Source organism: Myotis daubentonii, chromosome 3 (genome assembly GCF_963259705.1).
Source record: "Myotis daubentonii chromosome 3, mMyoDau2.1, whole genome shotgun sequence".
In the NCBI taxonomy this organism is placed as follows: Eukaryota; Metazoa; Chordata; class Mammalia; order Chiroptera; family Vespertilionidae; genus Myotis; species Myotis daubentonii.
This window is the reverse complement of record NC_081842.1, coordinates 61011413-61034463: the sequence shown is the minus strand read 5'-3', so window position 1 is coordinate 61034463 and position 23051 is coordinate 61011413. Positions and strand designations below refer to the sequence as shown.

General features: G+C 34.1%; 1 protein-coding gene across 6 annotated transcripts in view; it reads right to left on the bottom strand.

Annotated features, from left to right (window-relative positions):
• GSK3B (glycogen synthase kinase 3 beta) overlaps nucleotides 1-23051 on the bottom strand; it is a 179181-nt gene that overhangs the window by 154105 nt on the left and 2025 nt on the right. For 3 of the 6 annotated variants that reach the window (XM_059687739.1, XM_059687736.1, XM_059687737.1), the window contains exon 2: nucleotides 502-552. The exons of 2 other annotated variants lie outside the window; for them this stretch is intronic. In XM_059687739.1, coding sequence (XP_059543722.1) covers nucleotides 502-552 — 51 coding nt within the window. Of the gene's footprint in view, nucleotides 1-469; nucleotides 553-23051 lie in introns of those variants that run through there. One more of the 6 variants, XM_059687741.1, reaches the window with a different exon arrangement.

Below are 23051 nucleotides of genomic sequence, written 5' to 3'. Positions count from 1 at the left end.
ATTATCCTAAAATCATTATCCATCCAGTCTTTCAAGACAAATAGCTGGGGGACATGTCTGGCTCCTTCCTTTTCTTTTTTCTTTTTTTTTTTTTTAAATATATTCTATTGACTCTCTACAGAGAGGGAGAGCGATAGAGAGCCAGAAACATCGATGAGTGAGAAACATCGACCAGCTGCCTCCTGCACACCCCCCACGGGGGATGCGCCCGCAGCCAAGGTACATGCCCTTGACCAGAATCAAACCTGGGACCCCTCAGTCCACAGGCCAACGTCCACTGAGCCAAACCGGCCAGGGATCCTTCCTTTTCTTGACCCAAAGAGCCAAATAAATCATGAAATACTAAAGTAAGGTTGTAAAACATTATTATTTTCAAATCCCCTCCCTTCTCTTTACTCCCTCATCATTTCTCAACATTAGCTTGTTTAGGCTTTCCCATAATATTTATAATTGCTTATGGCTATCATACTTATCATATAACATGTATATTTCTTCATTAACCTGCAAACTTAGTGACAGGAAACCGTGTCTTGTTCTTTTTATCCAATGCACCTAGGAACATATAAAGAGTAATAAACATAAATCTGGTGAATGAGTGATTCCAAGAAGCTAAGTAACACCTCAAAAGATGTACAATTTATTAACAGTAGTGTAGGAATTTATGTGTAGTTCACCTTGCCAGCATTTTTCAATAATTAAGTACCATCATGGTACAGCAATAGCATATCAGCAGTACTCTGCATATTCAAAGTGACAAAATATTCTTTTCTTATGTTTCTACGTATATTTTAAGTTTTCTATAATGATCACACATCACTTTCATAATCAGTGAGAAAACAGTATTTTTAGAACAAACATGAATGAAAAATCTTTTGTTTTTAGGACATGTTGTGAAACTGGAAGCTGGAGTGGGGTGGATGCATTAGGAATCTAAGAGAAAATACCAAAAAAGAGGTACTGCTTTAACTGAACTTGAGTTAAGCTCACCCAGTGACTGTAAATAGGTTTACAGTTTCATCTTAGCCAGTCAATGATTTACATGAAAATGGATCTTCCAACCAAAGATGTTGGCTAATAATGGGGGGCAGGGAATACACGAAAATTTATCTCAAATTCATTTTTCAGATTTGAACTCAGTCATAAAAATACAAGAGGAGAATTTAAGTGAATATCTGTATCACCCATTTCAAAGTGTTATCTGAATCTCTGGACCCTTTTAGGGGACCCATGAGGCCAAAACTATTTTCATAACAATAATAAGATGACATTTGCTTTTTCATACAATAGAGTTTTCCAGAAGCAACATGTCCTCTGATAAATATTGCAAGAGTTTAAATGCAGAGGCAGATATGAGAATCCAGCTATCTCCTATTAAGCTAGAGATCTGAAAAATTGTAAAAATTCTCAATAATCTTTTATTAGAGAAAATGAGATCTTTTTCATTAAAAAATGCTTATGGTAACATGTAAAGGACTTATTGTTTCTTAATAAATTAATATTTATACATTTCTCAGTTTTAATTTCTAATGTGGCAAATGTCTACAGATGTAACCCCACATGAAAAAGAGCTCCTCGGGATCCTCAAAAGGGATCCTGAGACCAAAAGTTCAAGGACAGCCAATTTATAGAGCTTGAGGAAGGGGCAAGCTTCTCTAAGCATGACCCCAAAGCAAGATCAACCAACAGTTATGTTGACATAAGTATTTTAAACTTCTATACATCCAAAATTAAACATAAGCAAAATTACAAGAAAAGTTGACAAATTGGGGGGAATACAACATACAACAATGGGTTCATAGTATTTACATATGAAGAGCTCTTTCGCATCACTAAGGAAAAGTCAAACACCCACCAAAGCACCAAAGTAGGAAGAAAGACATGAAAACTAATGGGAAAACAGTGTAATACACAAAGACCAATATACATGGAGAAAAATAAACTTCGAACTTATTAGCAATCAAAGCAATGTAAATTAAATCTGATTAAATCAGCAATGGTGTTTAAAAACTGTGCCAAATTCAGTAAGAATGCAGGGAAAAAAGGATCCATATAAATTACTGTTAGATAAATAGTTACAACCTCTCTAGAAGGCACTACAGAAACATGCAGCAGAAATCTTAAAAAGTGTACCTACTCCTCAACCTCCAATTCTAAACGGATGGGATAAAAACATACCTAAAAGTCTGCTACAATATTCATTGACACATTATCTATAATTACAAAACAGAAAACTAAAAACAAATGTCTACCAAGGAGATGGCTGAATATATTATAGCATTTCATTGTGTGGATTGCTTATCTGATGATTTTAAATGTTGTATATGGAAAGATACCTTTGATTTATTAGGTTAAAAAAAGGCAGTTAAAATTTTGATGATTCATCTCAATAAAATACATCTATGTGCAAAGAACTAGGATGTGCTAGGAATTTTAGTTATATGCCAAGCATTTTATATGCCTTATCACATTTAACCTTCAGAACTCTATGATATAGGCTGCTCTCTCTAAACTTTCATTCTCTCATCTGTGAAACTGAAATAAGTAATTTGCCCCCAAACCATGAAAACTTCAACTCACAAAACCATGAGATATTGAGGCCAGATTTGACTCTAGGTCTCACACTCAAACTATATTTTGTTAAATACCACCTATACACTGAAAGGTTAACAGTAAGTCAATACAACTATCTCCCCACCCCAGCTACCTTTCTTTTTTCTCTTTTTCTTTTCTCTTCTCTTTAATCTTATATTTCTTTTTATAATGAATGCACTTTATATTTTTAATTTTAAAAAAAGAGTATTTTTATTTTGAAATACTCTAGCTCAAAAGCCAAAGATTGAACTTGTGGGGAAGCAGGAGGACTTTGCAGCACAACTTCCAAACTCAGTACATCTTGTTACTTAACATTCTCTACAGACAAACTGAAAATAAATAAACAATATCAGCTTCCTTTGGGAAATTTCACAAAAAGTTTATGGACTTTAGCATCAATAGACCTCGTTTAAAATCCACAATAAGCTATGAACCTTAAGCAAATTATTTAACCTCTCTGAAACTCAACTTTCTTATTTGTAAAATACTGATACTGTAACAATTCTTATTTCTCAGGACTATGATAAGCACTATGTTAAAAGGATAGAACATGTCAACAGTATAAAATATAATAAATGCTAATTCCTTAAAAAAATACATACAAACTGTAACTCAATAGAAAATTGATATTAAAATCATGCTGTGATTCTACATTTTTCGATAGTTAATGGATCATTCTCACTTTCAATTTAAATTCAATCAAAGGCAAAAATACCTCCCCCCAAATAAATTATCCTGTCTTTTGAGAGATCCCAAGCCTAGAAGAAGTACGGTGAAACAAACATTTTTATCGTCTCTTCATTACTGAATCTATCCTACTTGACTTCGTATCCTCGGGAGTCTAGCAGAGTGCAGAGCATATAGCTGGCCTAAGTGTTGGATGAATAAATGTGGAGACCTTGGAACATCTAACACTCTGTCTAATAAGTCCCATTATCACTCAAATCTAAAAGCCTTCACACAAAGCTGTGGTGCTCATTAACATTCAACAACAGTTTTGATTTCAACAAAGCAATCATGCAACAAATTTCATCCAACTCCCTTCCTCACAATATCTTATTTCCAAACACACGTACCTAAACACACAAAGTCCCTGGGATGAATCTTAAAGTCAGAGAACAAGAGAGTTCTTAAATCTTAGCTCCCTCACAAGGGTCAATAAGGTCACAGCAAGCTAAAAGGTTTTTCCTGTACTTATTAGTCTTTCTTGATATTCATTCAGCAGTAGTCAATAAACGATATCATAAAATTAAGTTAATAATGAAATAATCCGTTTGGGGATTATTCAGAAAAAAATTCAGAAATTCCAGCTTGTCTATAAATTTAATTGCATTACTAGACCTACAATGAACAGCCATACTACAAACAACTAAGGAACCCTAGTCTTCTGTAAATACTTCAATTTCACCTCCACCATGAATAAAGCATTTACCCATTCTACAAATACTGAGTGCCCACTACTGATTATTCAAATAATCCCACAAAGTGCCAGGCATTGTTCTGAGCTCTGGGAACACACAATGAACTAAGGAAACAAAAATCTCTGCACTCACTGGAGTTTATATCTTAAAATGGGGAGGCAGGAAGAACAGAAACAAACAAAATAAGTGAATTACATATAACAAGGTGCTAAATGCTTAAAAAATGCAGAAAAGGGGAATGGAAAATACAGGGTCAGGGAGAGTAGCTGCAATTTTTAAAATAAGGGGTCAAGCCTTAGCCAGTTTGGCTCAGTGGATAGAGCGTTGGCCTGCAGACTGAAGGGTCCCAGGTTCAATTCTGGCCAAGGGCACATGCCTGGGTTTCGGGCTTGAACCCCAGCAGGGGGCATGCAGGAGGCAGCCGATCAATGATTCTCTCTCATCATTGATGTTTCTATCTCTCTATCCCTCTCTCTTCCTCTCTGAAATCAATAAAAATATATTTTTAAAAAATAAATAAATAAAATGAGGCAAACTGCAAAATAAACCATACACAGCAAAGAACTGTAAAATAAGTAAGTCTTTATAGAATTACATTTTAAAATCTTGATGATAATGGGAGAGGCTCTCTATGTGTGGAAGCAGGGGGTATATGGGAAATCTCTATCTCCCCCTCAATTTTGTTGTAAACCTAACACTGCTCTAAAAAATAAAAAGTATTTTTTAATTAAAAAAATAAAATAAGAGGTCAAAGAAGGCCTCACTGAGAAAACCATTTTAATGCATTTTTAAAGATGAAACTAACATAAAACTAGCACACATTCTAGTCCTACACAGATCAGACTCATTAGCATAGCAGCAATCTGGTGAACTATTTTTCTCAATTCCTGAAAAGAGTAAGAGCAATAAAGACTCAGAAGATTTGAGAAAAACCAATTCTCAAGAAGGTGTAACAATACCTCCTCCTTAGTTCCCTCACAAGAGTCAATAAGGCCAGAATCTTACCCTCCCACTCCCCTTCCCGCTCCTCCCCTTCTCCTTTCCCCTCCTTCTCCTCCTTCTTCCTCTCTCTTTTTCCCCTAGCCACCTCTTTCTCGTCTTCATTTATGATAAAACTTCACTGCCAGCAACCACAAAATTAACATTTAAAAGATTTTGTTATTTTGCCATTGCCAGGCTTCCAACTTGAGTTACTTAAGCTTAACTTTCTATTCCTTTCCACTTCTAACACCCAAAAGCACCAACAAATTAGCAGAAATCAAACACCATGCTTCATTTAAATCCCCATTTTATTGATTTTAGGGAGAGAAGAAGGGAGAAGAGGGGAGGAAGGGAGGTATGGAGAGAGGGAGAGAGAAATATCGATGTGAGAGAGATAACATCAATTGGTTGTGTCTAGCAAGAGCTCCAACCTAATACCAAACCAGAAACCTAGGCATATGGCCTGACCAGGAATCGAACCTGCTTCCTTCATGTGCAATGGATGACACTCTAACCAACTGAACCACACTGACCAGAGCTAATCCCTATCTTATGTGTTCACAACAAGTTACTTTTAAATTGAATTGCTACTACTGGAATTCTATTTTAAAGGTGCTTAGGGGATTTACTGTTCAGGAATCCAGAAACAAATACTTTTGCAAAACCAAAGGACTTTTTAAAAAATAACTTAGGTTTCTTGATAGACAATACATGTTTAGTAAAAAAATAAATAAATAAAACTAATATATTTGAATAGGATTATAAGTATAACTGGATTATAAGTATAAATATACATATTTTGAAGAAATTGTTTTATCTCTATATTGTTGCAGTCAATGCAATTACACTGCACACACTTATTAACAATGTGCTGTTTTACTCATTCTTATGAATTTATTCCCATGTTAAATATTCTTCTACGTCATCATTTTTAATCCTACTGAATAAATACCATAGAATTATTGAAAAGATTAAATAAGTGTACTGTACAGCATGGTGGAAGCACTATTTAAGTAGTTTTATTATTATTAGTCCCAGGCTAAAATTTTCATAAACACACATGTATATCTAAATTTGTGCACATACCCTAATTTTTTTTTTTAAATAAAGTCTCAGAAGTATAACTCATACTCTTCTGAAGTACTCTCCAGAAAGAATATATAAATTTATTTTCCTTCAGCAACACATCTCCCAAAACGCTGTCACCAACTATTATATTTTTAATTTTTGCCAATGTATTGGAGAGCAAGGGTATTTTTGTCTCATTTTATTTTTGTGTTTCATCATTTATACTAAATTGAACACTCTTTCTTTCACATGTTGACTAATGTTATTTCTCCTTATGTGAAATGTCAAAATACTTTAAAGTGGCCTGGCTGATGTGGCTCAGTAGTTGAGAATCAAACTACGAATCAGGAGATCACAGTTCGATTCCTGGTCAGAGCACCTGCCCAGGTGGCAGGCTCTATCCCAAGAAGTGGGCCTGTAGGAGGCAGCCGATCAATGATTCTGTCTCATCATTGATGTTTTTTTTCTGTATCTCTCTCCCTCTTTCTTCCTCTCAATAAAAATATATTTAAAGAATATATTTTTTAAAGTAAATTACTCCAATATTCATGGTCAGAAGAGTCATATATTACATTTCACTAAATCGTATGCATTACCATTCTACATAAACACGTTTGCTTTTATAATACACTTTTATAAAGAGAATTGTATGCATTCATTCCATAACTCTCAAGTTAGCATCTTTCACTAATATTTTAAAAACAAAAACACGACTGCCGAAGTCTAAGAGGGGGTTAGGGTTCAAATTAAAGTCTTTAAAACTACCTAATTATGCATCACAGCATCTCCATTAATACATTTATTTAAAAGAATAGAGCATTGACATGAAAACTGTTCACAATATATTAACAGTGAAAAAGGAACACAACAGTTTGTATAGCATGATCTAGTTATAATTTATATGGTGAATATTTAATACAGAATTGGGAAGAAGAGAGAACCAGTTGCTGTCCTAGGTGCTAGGAACCCAGTGGTGAGCATGATAGGCAAGATTTTTTCCTGTTTCCCTAGAAGAGCTTACACTGAACTCTGATTGTTAATAGGTATCCTGACTTTATTTGGATTTACTTTTAGTATTAAGCCACAATATATTACAACAATACAATTTTTCTCAATTGCTTCCCAAATATAACTTTGAATCCAAGGAAAGTAAAAAGGAATATAGCTAACATACTGCTTTCTGGATTTTAGAGCAGGAATTATGATACAGAAAATTTAGGAAGTTATACACACATACACACACACACACACACACACACACACACCATATATATATATATATATATATATATATATATATATATATATATATATTAAAGAAAAAAGTCTCAAAATCATTTTTGCCTTATTTATACTCAAATTCTTTTTCATTATCCAAATCTAAAGTTCAATTGATAATATATTTCATTAAAATGTTAAGTTGCAGAATACTGATATAATCCCAATTTTGCTTAAAAACCATTTTTAGTAGTATATATAAATGCTGTACACTCCTAAAAAATGTCTTGAACTAACTTACCAGAAATTTCTGGAGATAGGCATAGGTGGAAAGTGGACAGATGGGAATCAAGAAAACTTTACACTTTTTATTGTGTATGCTTCTATACTCTTTGAGTATCTGTGGTAAAATAACATCTTTATGATAAAAATGAGAAATAAAATATTTTAAAGTTTCACTGCCAGAGAAGAACCAGGCATTTGGGCCCATCAAAATTTCCCTATATAGCACCTTAATGTCCATCTATATGGAATTGCGTGAATAAAAAAATCATTGCTGTACAGGTATAAAAAGCAGTAAGGAAGAGCTCCATACACTATGATTTCTAGGATTTTTGTTTAGTAAAAAAACACAAGATGAAAAATAAAGTATAAGTTTTATCTAAGAAGGAGAAATATGAATAAATATACATACATATTTTTAAGTAATCCAAAACTAATATAATTGATTACCTCATATTATAGTTTTGGAACCATGTAAATATTTTAAATAATTATAAAACAAAATTAGATCAAAATGCAAATAGGTTACTGCTAAAAATTGACAGCAAAATGAAGTATATATCAGTTGACTTAACCTCAGAAAAATCATTTTAAATGATTTTAAGACAGTAATTCAACTGAAAATCCCCAGAATTTAAATTGCAAGAATTCTTAAACTGTTTTCAGCAACCATTTTCTACAATTTCAAAATAGCAATACTACTAATACATATACGGATATATGTAAATAATAAAGCAAGACATTCACTACTCTCAAGATTTCAGCATAAAAGAAAGAGCTATACATACAAAGCTTAAAAAATTAAAGAGAAAATTCTAAACCCCTAATCTTAAAAGCAAATTTGGAAAAATTAGTGTAACTCATGGTGTTTGTTTCTCATTTAAATATTCATACAATAAATTCAGCAAGTTACAGAATATAAAATCAAAACAAAAATCAGCCGTATATTTTTATACACTACCAATATTCTGAAAAGGATATTAAGAAACAATTCAGTTTACAGTAGCATTACAATTTTTCAATTTATTAGTACCAATTAGGAATAAATTTAATCAAGGAGGTATAATACCTGTCAACTATAAAGCAATCCTGAAAGAAATTAAAGAAGACTTAAAAAACAGAAAGACATCCCATGCTCTCGGATCAGAAGGCTTAATATTGTTAAGATGTGAATACTAACCAAAACAATGTATAGAGATTCAACACAATCCCTATCAAAACCCCAAAGTCCTAACCCCAAAGTCCTTTTTTGCAGAAATGAAAAATGGGATCCTAAAATTTGTATGGCAGTACAAAGGATTCTGAATAATAATAACAATAATAAATATATCATTAAAAAAGCCAACTTGGTCTACTTAAACTTCCCAATTCAAAACTTACTACAAAGCTACAATAATCAAGAGAGTACACTACTGGTGTAAAGACAAAAATATAGATCAATGGAATAAAATTGAGTGTCCACAAATAAGCCTATGCATCTATGGTCACCTTATTATCAACAAAGGTGCCAAGACCATTCAATGGGAAAAGAACAGGCTCTTCCACAAATGGAACTTAGACAACTGGACCCTCACCTTACACCACATAGAAAAATTAACTCAAAATGAATTAGGGACCTAAATATGAGAAATCTATAATAATAAAAGCATAATATGCTAATTAGACCGGACAGCCAGATGACCTTCCAGAAGCAGCAGGGGCTGCGAGTGTCGTGGCTGCAAGGGCCGAGCCCCTTGCATGAATTTTGTGTATCAGGCCTCTAGTAAGACTATAAAATCCTTAGAAGAAAACATATGGGTAAACCTTCATGACTGGATTTGGGAATGCTTTTTCAGACATGACACCAAAAACACAAGGAGGAAAAAAGAAGTACTATAGGTACATTCAATTTCATCAAAATTTAAAACTGTGCATCAAAGAACACTAGCAAGAGAATAAAAAGACAACCCACAACATGGGAGTATGTATTTTCATATCATTTATCTGATAGGGGTCTAGTATCCAGACTATATAAAGAACCTTTACAACTGAACAAAAAGACAACCCACTTCAAAAAAGACCAAAGGACTTGAAAAGACATTTCTCCAAAGGAGATATACAACAAGCCCATGAAAAGATGCTCAACAGCATTAGTCATTACGGAAATGCAAATTAAAATCACGATATCAGTTCATACCAACCAGGATATCCATTATCAAAAAATGGAAAAGAACAGGTTTTGGAAAGGATGTGGAAAAATCAGGACTCTTACACACTGAAGTGTAAAATGGTACAACCACTGGGAAAACTGTTTTTCAGTTTCTCAGTAAATTAAACACAGAATTACCATGACCCAGCAAATCCATTCCTAGATAAATACCCAAGAAAACTGAAAATTGCTCAAACAAAAACTTGTACACAAATAGTCAAAGCAGCACTGTTCAAAACAGCCAAACTCTGGAAATAACCCATCAACTAAACAGATAAATAAAATGTGGTATATTCAGACAATGGAATATTATTCAGCCATAAAAAGCCATGAAATACTGATACGTGCTATAACATGGATGCACCTTGAAAACATTATCCTAAGTGAAAGAAGCCAGATACAAATACAAACAGCAAAATTAAAGCTATTTAAGAGGTTGAAGTATTCAGTAAAAGAACCCATATTGTTTATATTTCTCACTCTCTGGGAAAGCTCTTAAATTGATATATTTAAATGCACTTGTACATCAAGTACATATTGTCTTAGAGACACAAAAAAAGGTCCTGTAAAAATTAAAAACTTCATAAATCCCCACAATACAATTACAAGTCTAAGTACATCCATAATGATGGAGCCGGGCCTGTTCATATTTAAATACTGTCTCTTTACATTATCTCTTGCAGGATAAGCTACTTGGTAAAAATAAAGAAATTTGTCAGGTTTCATTGTTCTAAATCTCTCTTCTATACTCTCCCAATAAAAGCCTTGAAGGCTTGGGGGTATTGTAGTAGCTGGACAGGTTCAATGTTTCAAAGGTACTATGCTTACTAACTAGTGCAACCTAGCACATGAGTTCTTTCATTCATTCAGCTATATATCCAAAGAGTTCAAAACTACTCAGCATTAAGCACATAGTATAAGTGCTATATCTCTGCCTCTTTCCTTTTCCTACTATTGTTCTTTCATATTTAAACAAAAGCCTAGTAACTTTATAATTTCTTTTATCAAAACTTAAATGTTCTGAGAAACATCAGTGATAGCTTGATGACCTAGAAAGTCTATACCATGTAACCACCAGGTATATAGTATTCATCTAACTACCATAACAAATTGCCTTTAACTCAAATATGTATTACATGACCCAATACAGAAAGCACTGTGCTCCACACTGCAAAAATACAAAGCTGAGGATAATATTTTTTGCCATACTGGAATTTATAATTCCCTAGAGAGAGACAAAAACAAGTTAACTAGAATACACAGTAGAACAGAAAGAGGAGGATAGAGGGTGCTACGGGAGTCGCATGCAATTGCCTTGGGGTAAGGCATGGAAGACTAAGTGGCTGAGTTGCCTTTGGGACTGTGAAAGCTGGATATGTCTTTGAAACAGCAAGGGGAGAGAACATAAGACAAAGAATAGACTAATGAAATTCCATCAGGACCATGACAATGACAACATCTAACAAGCATATCAATAAGAATTTCAATGTACATTTTAACAGTTGTGCTAAAATATGGGAGAAAAATTATTACCTGCTATAGCAAGCACATGACAAAGCAATGAGACAAATCAGTGAAGTGTTTTAAAACCACATACACTTTATAATAGACTATATGATCAGACAGAATGACAACAATATTACAGAATAACATAATTCCTGAACAATATTTTAAACCTTCACTGTCCAATACAATAACCACCACCAACATATGAGCACTTAAAATGTGGCTACTCCAAATTAGGAACAACTATAAGTGTAAAATATCCAATAGGTTGTAAAGATTTAGTACCAAAAAAGTAAAATATCTCAGTAAATTTCAACTTGATTACATGTTGAAATAATATTTTGAATGCATTGGATTAAACAAAATATGTTATTTAAAATTACACATGTGACTCACATTTGTGCCTTGCATTATATTTCTATTGAATAGCTCTGGTTTGAACAACTGCTTAATATTAATATTGTTCAGATTTATGTACTTGCTTCATATTGTTTCTACATGTTGGTATCACTATAATCATTTGATCATACTGATACAATGTAACATCTCAAAACATGTATGCCTCAGTGTCTAGATACTGAAAGGTGAGAAACCAACCAAAAAAGTTTGTCAGCTTCTTAACTAACATTTCGGAGGAAATATAGAAAAAACAATCAACTAATAACTTTTTCAAATACATTTACCAAGCAGTTAATACTCTGGGCACTGGTGGCTGACATCATGAGATTATGTTAGGTAAGAACTACTTAATGATACAAATACATGGGATCTAGGAAATAGGAGAGTGGGCACTGAAGAACAATTAAAGAAATCAGAAGATGACAGCTGTACAGCGAGACCTGCAGAAGAATCAGGCCAGATCCCAGTAGTAAGATGAGGACTCCAGGAAAAAGGAAAATTAGAGAGGGTGGGGCAGAATCTACAGAATGCCTGATAAAACTTGAGGGGGGGAAAACTAAGATTATGATCATTGCAAACAGTGCAAGAAAAGATAAATGGCAACAATAAAGTATTTTTTAAAAAATAAAAGCAAAGAAAATGCGATTGTCACTTTGAAAAGTTTCATAGTTCCTTAAAATATTAAACAGGCCCTAGCTGGTTTGGCTCAGTGGATAGAGTGTCGGCCTATGGACTGAAGGGTGCCCGGTTCGATTCCGATCAAGGGCACATGCCCAGGTTGCAGGCTCAATCCCCAGTAGGGGGCGGGCGTGAGGCAGCTGATCAGTGATTCTCTGTCATCATTGATGTTTCTCTCTCTCTCTCTCCCTCTCCCTTTCTCTCTGAAATCAATAAAAATGAAATCAATCAATTTTAAAATATATATTAAACAGAATTACCATACAACCTAGCAATTCTACTACTAAGTATACATCCGGAAGATCTGAAAATGTGTCCGCACAAAAACATGCTTACAAATGTTCATTATTCATCCTAGCCAAAAGGAGACAGCAATCCAAATGTCCATCAATTAATGAATGGATAAAAAAGTGATGGCATTTCCATACAATGAAATATTATTTATCAATAAAAGAGAACAAAGTGCTGCTGATAAATGCTGTACCAGAAATGAGCCTATAAGACATTATGGAAAATAAAAGAAGCCAGTCACAAAAGGTCACATATTATATGATTCCATTTATATAAAATGTCAAGAATAGGAAAATCCATACAGAGTAATCAGTGGTTGCCTAGAGCTGGGAAGAAGGGGAATGTGGGGAATGACTGCTAGTGGGTACAGGATTTCTTTTAGGGGTAATAAAAAATGTTCTAAAATTAAACTGTAATGGTTACATGACTCTGTGAATACACTAAAAACCACAACTTTTGAATCAATTTTATGATATGTGAGTTATATACCAATAAAACTGTTTTATAAAAGGAAATGTGATCATTGTACACTACTTCCTTCTGCTAAGAATATTGCTTATTATCTAGGTATTGAGTATTAATCATTTAAGTTATAACTTACATAAATAATGATAAACTAAAAATAGTGGTATAATTATATTAGCATGATAGCAAAAGGAAAATGAGAATGACAATAAATAGTATCTACCATAATGAAAAGACAATAAATATTTAAAAATAATTTTAAGAAATAGACAAAGAGTATACTAATTAAAAGTATGATAAAAACTACTAGAGGAAACAGCCTCTGGGAAATAAAAATGGGGAATAGGAGACTGGCTTCCATAATAAGACTTTTTGCAATATTTGATTTCTTTCAATAATATTAGTGTATTACTTTATAAAAATAAAAAATAAAATTTTTTTAAATGACAAAAGAGTGCTTGGTTTACGAGCAGAATGAAACCGTGCGCTCTTAAAGAGGTAAAAGGCACAGGCTTCATTGACATTGACGCACTCTGCGCCTCTGATCTCTCAAGAGAACAGGTTTTTTCATCTAAGGTATTAGAAAAATGGAAAGTTAGAGGAAAAAATTACCCTTTGTCTTTTTCTTTACCATAAAATAAGCAACTATTCCCAGAAAAAACACAGATATTATCTACCTGACACTATAGATCATTTTTCAAACACAGTAAGAAGTACTTTAAATGTGCTACTAAGTGTTCATTGAATGCATTTTACCTCTTGTTGCCATGAGAAGCATTCTCTCAACTTCACTTACTCCCCATCTAATGCACATTCAGAAAAATAAAGATTTAATAACCTAAAACATTTAGATTTAGTGATAAAAAGCAAGAGCAATTTTCTAGAGTAACTGATTTAATTTTTGTCTTAATTCTAGCACTCATATGCTAAAGCCAGGGTCAATTCAGGTATGTATGCAACAAAACATAATTCCGTACTAGAACTAACCTATAAACATTCAGATTATACATAAGAAAATGGGCCCTGGCCAGTGTGGCTCAGTTTGTTGGGCGTTGTCCTGCACACTTAAAGGTTGCTGGTTCAATTCTGGTCAGGCCAAGTTGCTAGCTTAATTCCCAGTGGAGGCAACGCAGGAGGCAAGCCCATTGATGTTGGGCTCTCACATCAATGTTTTTCTCTTCTACCTTCCTCTCTCCCTAAAAACCAATAAATGGAAGGAAGGAAGGAAGGAAGGAAGGAAGGAAGGAAGGAAGGAAGGGAGGGAGGGAGGGAGGGAGGGAGGGAGGGAGGGAGGGAGGGAGGGAGGGAGGGAGGGAGGGAAGAAGGGACGGAGGGAAGAAGGGAGGGAGGGAAGGAAGAAAGGAAGGAATTAGAATGCTGGCTGTCTCCAGGAAAGGGAACTGGTAGTTACAGAGCAGGAGCAAGAGGAAGATGTCACTGAGTACCTTTTAAATTCTGAATCGTGTGAGTAAATTCTATTTTTTAAAGCAAAATATGTAAATAAGCGTGTAACTGTTTATCATACAATATCCAATTAATAATATTTTGGTGTTTACTACATCCTATATAGTAAAAGCCTAATATGCAAATCGACCGAAGGACAAAACAACTGGTGGAATGACCAGTCGCTATGATGTGCACTGACCACTAGGGGACAGACGCTTAACCAGGTGCTGCCCCCAGCCCACAGGCCCCAGGCCAGCCAAGGTGAGTACCAGCGGGAGGCCCCGATCACCCAGCCAGTTGCCCCACAGATCAGCCCTGACTGCTGGCCAGGCCTAAGGATCCTACCTGAGCACAAATTTCGTGCACCGGGCCTCTAGTATAAACATGATATATGTATATACATACAATTCCATTTAATATTGAAACCATACCAACTCAAAGCATCCCTCTTCCTTTCAGAATTGAAATAATGTATATAGTGTCAAAGCACTGAAATTCCATTAGAACAGTAGATGAAATGTAATACTATCAATCTGATAACAAGCCTAACTTTAGTACCTCCAAATATTCAGGTGCAGCCTCTACAAAGTCAAAAGTCTAAGAGTAGTAATTTGATGCAGCTCAGTAACTTCAACACAAGTCATGAAAAAAGTGGTTATCAATGTAAATGATTTAACTGATTTTAAGAAATAATGAGTAGGGGGGGGAGGTTGGGGTTAATGGGGGGATGAGGACACATTTGTAATACCTTAACCAATAAAGAAATAAAATAAATAAATAAATAATAATAATAATAAAAAGAAATAATGAGTAGAGAGAATCACATTTTTAAGATAGGTTAGCCTTCTTTACAAAGAAATCAAAAACAACCTTTTAAATCAAATTAGCCAATTAAGCCCCTAAGAATTTCTTAGACATTCAAAAAAGAAAAAAGTACTTTGCCAAGACTGTCCTTTTTCTTCAGATCAACAATTAAGATACCCACTTTTTTGCCCTGGCCAGTGTGGCACAATTGGTTCTAGAGTGTCATTCCATACACCAAAAGGTGGCGGTTCGACTCCTGGTCAGGGCAGCACATACCCAGGTTGTGGGTTAAATCCCCTGTTGGGTGGGTACAGGAGGCAACCAATCAATTAAAAAAAAAAAAAAGATACCTACCCTTTTCAATTCTCATTACATAGGCCATACAGCATGTATTTGGTAAAGTTATTCTCTAATAACCAATCATAATTCATAAGAAAGCTTAAATAACTCCATGCAGTGCCTTCAAGTATTCCACAAACCGAAAATATGGGCAGGAGAATATCTAAACAGCAACTCCATATATGCCACAGAAAAAAAACTAGGACAATAAACCTTAAATCAGATAAAATGCTGTGTCTGAGTAATAAATGTAGATGGACAGTCAGGCTAGTGTGGCTTAGTGGTTGAGCATCAACTCATGAACCAAGAAGTCACTGGTTGATTACTGCTCAGGGCATATACCTGGGTTGTGGGTTCAATCCCTAGTGGGGGCATACAAGAGGCAGCTGATTGAAGTTTCTCTCTCATTGATGTTCTATTTCTCTATCCCTCGTCCTTCCTCTCTCTCTAAAAAAATCAATAGAAACATGTTAAAAACAACAGCCCAATTAAATGTTTTTTATTAAATGTAGATGGAAAATGGAAGAAAGAATTGGAAACAATACTATGAGTTAGCATACTGAAGACTTTAGTACCTTTATCCATCATATCACTGAAATTCAACTAGAGTTGGTCAACCAGACAGAGATGAGATGACCCAGTTCTTTTTTTCATTTTTTCTGTGGCTAACAAATTTAGAGAATGTTGGATATAATGAGAAGTTATTACAGAACCCCAGCTATCCAGAAGAGACTTTCCTGACTCCTACTATTTTAACAGAGAGTGAAGGTAGTATAAATTAACCTTCTCTAGATCAACATTTTGAACAATTATCATGATGATTTCCCCTGGAGCTGTGTAAACCTACACTAAGTAATCCCAATATGCTTGTTTTCCTGAATTGTCGGCCTATTCTTTTTGGCAGTATCAGTATCCATTCAGTCTCTTCTAATTTTCAATTTTAGAAAACCAGACAACTGAATGAATTAGAACTGTGTTAAATAATAATAAAGAAGTTTAAATAATAGCCTAAAAACCAACCTATGAGCAAACTGTATACATCATTTATTTGTCTGGGGATTTCAGCTGCTCAGAAGCTTTCTTGCTTTATTTCCTGATTCCCAAAAGGTGATATTTCAAATAACCCAATTCCAACTCCACATTGATGCATAGCTGTTATTCTTTAAAAAACAAACAAACAAAAAAAACCCTGCAGGTACAGTTCCAGACCTAACAAATGTCCAAAAGATACTTAACTAACTTGTTCACTGGTTGTGTACATGCAAGCAAAAAAGAAGAAAAAGAACATGTAGAACACTGTACAACCTATAAGAAAAGATGGAGATAAATAATAACCCTTAATAATGGCTAATTTGGAGAATCACATTCTAGTATCACCTAGAAATATAAATACATATATACACCAGATTTATATATAATCAGTATTTTTCAATAAAAACCAGTGCTCTGAATGAACATTAAACAAAAAAATAGCATATATTACTTATTTTTTTTGTTCTGCCATAAGCCCTAATATTTTCATTTTCAATGTTTTTCTTCATAAGTTTTCCCTAAAATCTTAAAATAATTGAGGATTTTTTCCAATGTTAACTATAAGTATTTAAGTACTATATCTGCTAACAGGCATTCCTGAAACTAATTTCAAAAGCAGTACTAATAATGAAAGTCACTGCTAAATTATCCTAAAAGCAAAAAGTATTTTAGCTTATCTCTGGAATCGTAGAGTTAAGGTAAGAATCAATCCATTATCTATAACATACAAATAAAAAACAAGGGCTCTAGAATCAGAATGCCTGGGTTTGAATTCTAACACAGCAACTTACTGGCCAGGTAATCGTGGACAAGTTGCTTTACCTCTCTGAATCTCATTTACCTCATCTATAAAATGGGGATAACAGTATTAGCTACTTTGTAGAAATGTTGTAATGATTAACTGTTGTAATGCAAGTAAAGAATTTGGCAGAATACTTAGTACACAGTAAGCATTCAATAGACATATCCCATGTCAATCAATTATTAATGTACTTTAATTAATGTACTTTAATTAATACTGTCAATTAGGGTAACCTATTTATTTTTTGCTTTCTAAGCCAAGGATTTCAACATGCTACAATTAATGATAATGAAAAAAATGTAGTACTAATATTACTGCTTTATACCAATGTTACTAATACATTTGCCTGCCTGCCTACCTACCACCTCTCTGGCTTTAGGGCATGCCTAGCCAATCTGTAAACCTGTAAATTTATCTAAATTATACCATCATCTGAAATACAAGTTACTAGAAAAATAGTTACTCCTTTGTCAGAAATGTTCACTTTTTATTATTAAATTGATTTGAAAGGACAATCAAGAAATTAACAACTCTAGACTGTGTTAATAAGGGAACATATTAATGAATCATATCTGTGCCACTGTTGGAAATGGTACCCTGGAGACAAAAGGAAAAGCTGGGCTTTGGCCAGTGGTGCTAAATGGTTAGAGTGTCGCTCCACGCATCAAAGGGCTCTGAGTTCAATTCTGGTCAGGGTACATTCCCAGGTTTTGGGTTCAATTCCTGGTTGGGACCCTTATGTGAGGCAACCAATTGATGTTTCTCACATTGATGCTTCTCTTTCTCCCTCTCCCTCTCCCTTCCTCTCTCTAGAATCAATGAAAAACATATCCTTTGGTGAGGATTTTTTTTTTTTTAAAGAAAAAGTTGGTTTGACAGAATTCGTTTTTTAAAAATTCATCATTTTGCCTCAATCTGATCACACCAAAATGCTTCTAAGAAAACTATAAGATGACTGTAAGATTATAAATACAAATAGAATTAAGATTCAACCATTTACAAATTTTTTACTTGCATACCCTTTGAAAGTAAACCTTTCTCCCCAAAACATAAGCAGAGTGGGAAGGGGAACTGTAAACTAGACTCCAAATCAACGAAGTTTTATCTTTATACCTTGTACCAGACCAAGTACATTACAGACACAAGTATATATTGACATAATTTAATGAATGCTCATTATTTGCTGAGTAATAACTCATTTTTAAAAAACAAAAATAAAAACTCTATAATAAATAGAATATCGCTTTATTGTGTCAACTTAGTGGTAGCAAACTTTTGGGAAAACAAATTGTTCTTTAACTCTGTCAATTTTTCTTTGCTGTTCTATTCACACAGGCCTTTATATAAATGTACATTTCTATATCACATTTAACCAATTTCAAAGATATTTATATAATCAATAAAGATTTGTATGACCCAAGATAGAAACAAAGATTGCAACCTCTTTTCTATGCCCTAACTGGTTGGGCTCAGTGGATAGAGTGTCAGCCTGCGGACTCAAGGGTCCCAGGTTCGATTCCGTTCAAGGGCATGTACCTTGGTTGCAGGCACATTCCCCAGTAGGGGGTGTGCAGGAGGCAGCTGATGGATGTTTCTCTCTCATTGATGTTTCTAACTCTCTATCCCTCTCCCTTCCTCTCTGTAAAAAATCAATAAAATATATATTTTTAAAAAACAATAAAATAAAACCAATGAACCATGAAGATACTATGTACTTGAAATCATGAAAAGATTCCCTTTGCACAAACCCCCTCAAAAAATGGTAGAAAATGATGCTAAACATTACAACAAATTCATTTATTCATAGTGATTATGTTCTTGGTAGTACAGCATCTGGGAAATCAGGTTGGTCCTGTTAGTACTAGCATCTACTCCTATCACACCCACATGCTCTGCCCTTCCATTCTCCATTGTAGGGTGGAGCATAAGAGATACTACAGTCTCACAGCCTGCCCATCCCCATCTTTGTCTTACAGTCCCATGAGTCTTATTAAAAAAACAAACACACTAGCACTCTAACAAATTCATATTTTAAAAGTATGGAACTATGGCAACAGTGTCAGCACATGCATGTTTCACAGCCTTCTCTATACATTCAGCACATGCAAAAATAGAGCTCCCCCAGCCTAAGAATTTGCTGACACTTCCAAAAATTGCAAACTTCTCCAAAACAGTATCTCATACCTGCAACTCAAGTTCAAAACAGGGGGCAAACAACACAGGATGCAAGTACTAACTTTCAGTTATGAGAGGATGTCACCTCATTCTCTGAATGCAATTCCCAATCAACCATAAATTGATTTGGAAATCTCTGTGTTCCCTTCAAGTTTTCCCTGTACCTGTGCCTCATTTCACAATTAGCCGTTTCTACCAGTGCATGCAATATGATAATATGAAATTCTCAAATGAAGGTCTTAGTGTTTTAAGAACTCTGGAAAGGTCTGATTTGGAAAGAAATGAAAATAAGGTTCTAGTTTTCGGTCTCACACATGAGCTCTTTTCCAACATCAACATGGATAATCTAGAAATTGGCTAAATTCTAAACCGAATTTTTGGGTGTCACAAAGAGATTATTCTCCCTTGGGAATACAGGAACTCTAAGTTGCCACCTACTCTTTTGTTTTAATCACCATAACTAAATACACAAATACTATTAATCATTCTCTCATTACTAAAAACAATTTTGATCTAAAAACATTTTATATGAGGAAATAAGTAATACTCAACTTATTTCCCTCTTTCCAAATCTCTTTAAACCTAGGCAACTAGCTAAATTTTCACCAATAGTATACCAAAGGGATTTATTATTAATATTTTAACCAAAATCACCATAGACAGGGTCCTTATTTTCTCTATTTTGAGTATAGTATCAAGTGATTCTACAAAAGGAACTGTATAGCTATTAACATTTAATAACATTTGAATCTAGATATAAACAAAAAGAAATGTTGGCTTCACCATCGTAAATAAAAAGAAATATTTTTTAAAATACTGATTTAAACTTGCAATGAATGTTTAGCTCAACAAAAAAGTCAAAACAATTTGTTATAAAATCAACTTTTAATGTCTGCTGGTCCCTTCACAAACCAAGTGAAGGCTGCTATTATTATTATTATTATTACTATTTTAAATGTGCAGTTTACCTGAAAATAATCATATTTATGAAAAGTTTTAAGTTGTACCAAAGGCTAAAGGCTATATAAAATACCTGAAATTTTAAAATCACAGTTTAGTGCCAAAAATATTTTCATTATTTTCAAATAAATAAACATGGAACTATAACTGGGTTTTTCAAGTGCAAAGCTATTGATTCTACATTTTAAAAATTGTCTTTTTTAGAAATTTAATGGAAAGCATTTAAATGAAAACCTTAGTTTACTACTTCCAAAAATAAATCAACATTTTTAAGTGTAGAAAAATTAGAAACTGTGCAATTAATAGGCTGGAAAGTTAAATATCATTGCTAGTAACCAATTATGTCTGCTGAATTTCAAGGGAACCTATTGTATATTAAATTTTTGAAAAGTGAACTCATCTACCCTCTCATCTCAAAACTTTCTCAACTTTCCCATTACAACCAACAATTTAACTTGCAGTCAACTCTTCCAGACCAGTAACATCAGAATTTATTTTTAACTCCTGACTCCTTCCCAAATATTCCCCTTCAATCCAATACAAAGTCCTGCCAGTTCTTCATTCAGTTGTTCTCTCAAATGTGTTCTTTTCATCCCATTTTCACATTTTACTGTATACTCCCTCATGATTCACAACACACCCTTACTATATCCCTAAAAGGGCTCTAATGACTTGACTCTAATCCATCAACTCAGCTGCCCAAATGATCTTCGAATATCTTGGTTCAGCCATCTACAATAAATTCCAATATCTCTTGAAGCTCAACCAAACTCTTATAGGCAGGCCCCTTCTACCCTTCATCAGCTATTAACGTATTTTCCAGATTCCACCTCTCGTTTTCCTATTTAGACTCCTTTAATTCAGATTTACCAACTTGCTTGGTAAATACAAAAATCATTTACCTATTGTACAAAAAAAACACCATCTCTGTACCTCTGTCCAATCTTTCCATCGAGAATCCTGTATCAATTGAAGTTATTGCCTCCTTTACCACCTTTCTTAAAACACACTTCTGCGGAAGTCTTCCCTTTCTAACCCATCTGCCTCACCTCTTTATTCTCTGTTCCTCTGAACAAAGCATTCTATTTGTATTTATAATCTTACAGTCATCTTGGTAGTGTCTTCATATTTTGTCCCATAATCTGCCTCTACTACTAAACGATAAGCTTTTGAGGACAAGGACTACATTTTCTTATGTATCTCTCTCTTGAACAGGGGTACCTGAACACTAGCACTCTAACAAATATTTAATGATTTCCCTTTCTTCTAAAATGTCCTTAAAGTCAAGGTTGTCAAAAACAATTAGCATTGAACTCCAACTTTTTAAACGTTAAGTTGATCTATATGATAACAGAAAATTAAACATTTTAACCTATACTTTACAAGAATTACCTCATCAGTCAACATCCACATTATCAAGAATTAAGAAGTCATTTTCAAAGAAAATCCTGGGGATAAAATGAAATGTCCAAAATTTTAACATAAGCTATTCTATTTTGCTTTCTGAAATAGAGCTAATATATTAATTACCTAAAATTGATTTTGAGTGGTTTTTAAACTATATTACCAAGATGAAAAAACAAACACCCCAATAGCACAAGAGGCTCTTAAGTAGCTATTATAAGATTTGCTTCATCATAGCTGAAAATTACCCTAGAGTTTTTAAATATTCCTTTCAAATGATCCCATGAAGTGCTTAGAAAGCCTGACCCTTCCCTGAAGATGCATCATCAGCTTCCCTCTTCACATACCCTGCATTCTGCACTAGCTAGTCACCACCCACAAACCCCACTCCAAATTAACTTTCAAAAATAACTTCCAATTCAGCTATTACCTTAGACTACCCTGTTTCAGGTAAGTTCCAAAAGCCAACAGAATTGAAATCCTGAATTCAACAAGAATCATTTTATGTTGCTTAAGGATATAATCAATTTCACATAACAGCATATGCTTCTAAAAAAAAAAATCTCAGTTCTTCAGTTCTCTCCTTCTTCTAGGCAACAAAATAGTTTTTCTTTGCCCTCGTGGGATAAGAAACTATAATTTTTGCCAAATTCTGGAAATATTTTTAAATACGCTGTCATTAAATAGCACATAAACAAATCCACAAGTAGAGATACATCAGAACACTGGATACTTAGTATACCAAACACCTCAAGAACACAGACTTTCAGCACAAATCTGGGACAAGAGTACACTCTAGCAACAACCCTGAACACAGCCCAAATATCCCTATTATATGCAGGACCACAGCGTTCTGCAAAACCTATGATGGAAAGGACTAAATCCATATTCTCACATCTAAATCCATAGTTTTATTTAAATGTGACAGAAAACCATTGCAAGAGCATTTTAAATAATCCTAAGGGGACCCCTGACCTCTATCTAGATCATTCAACAAGTA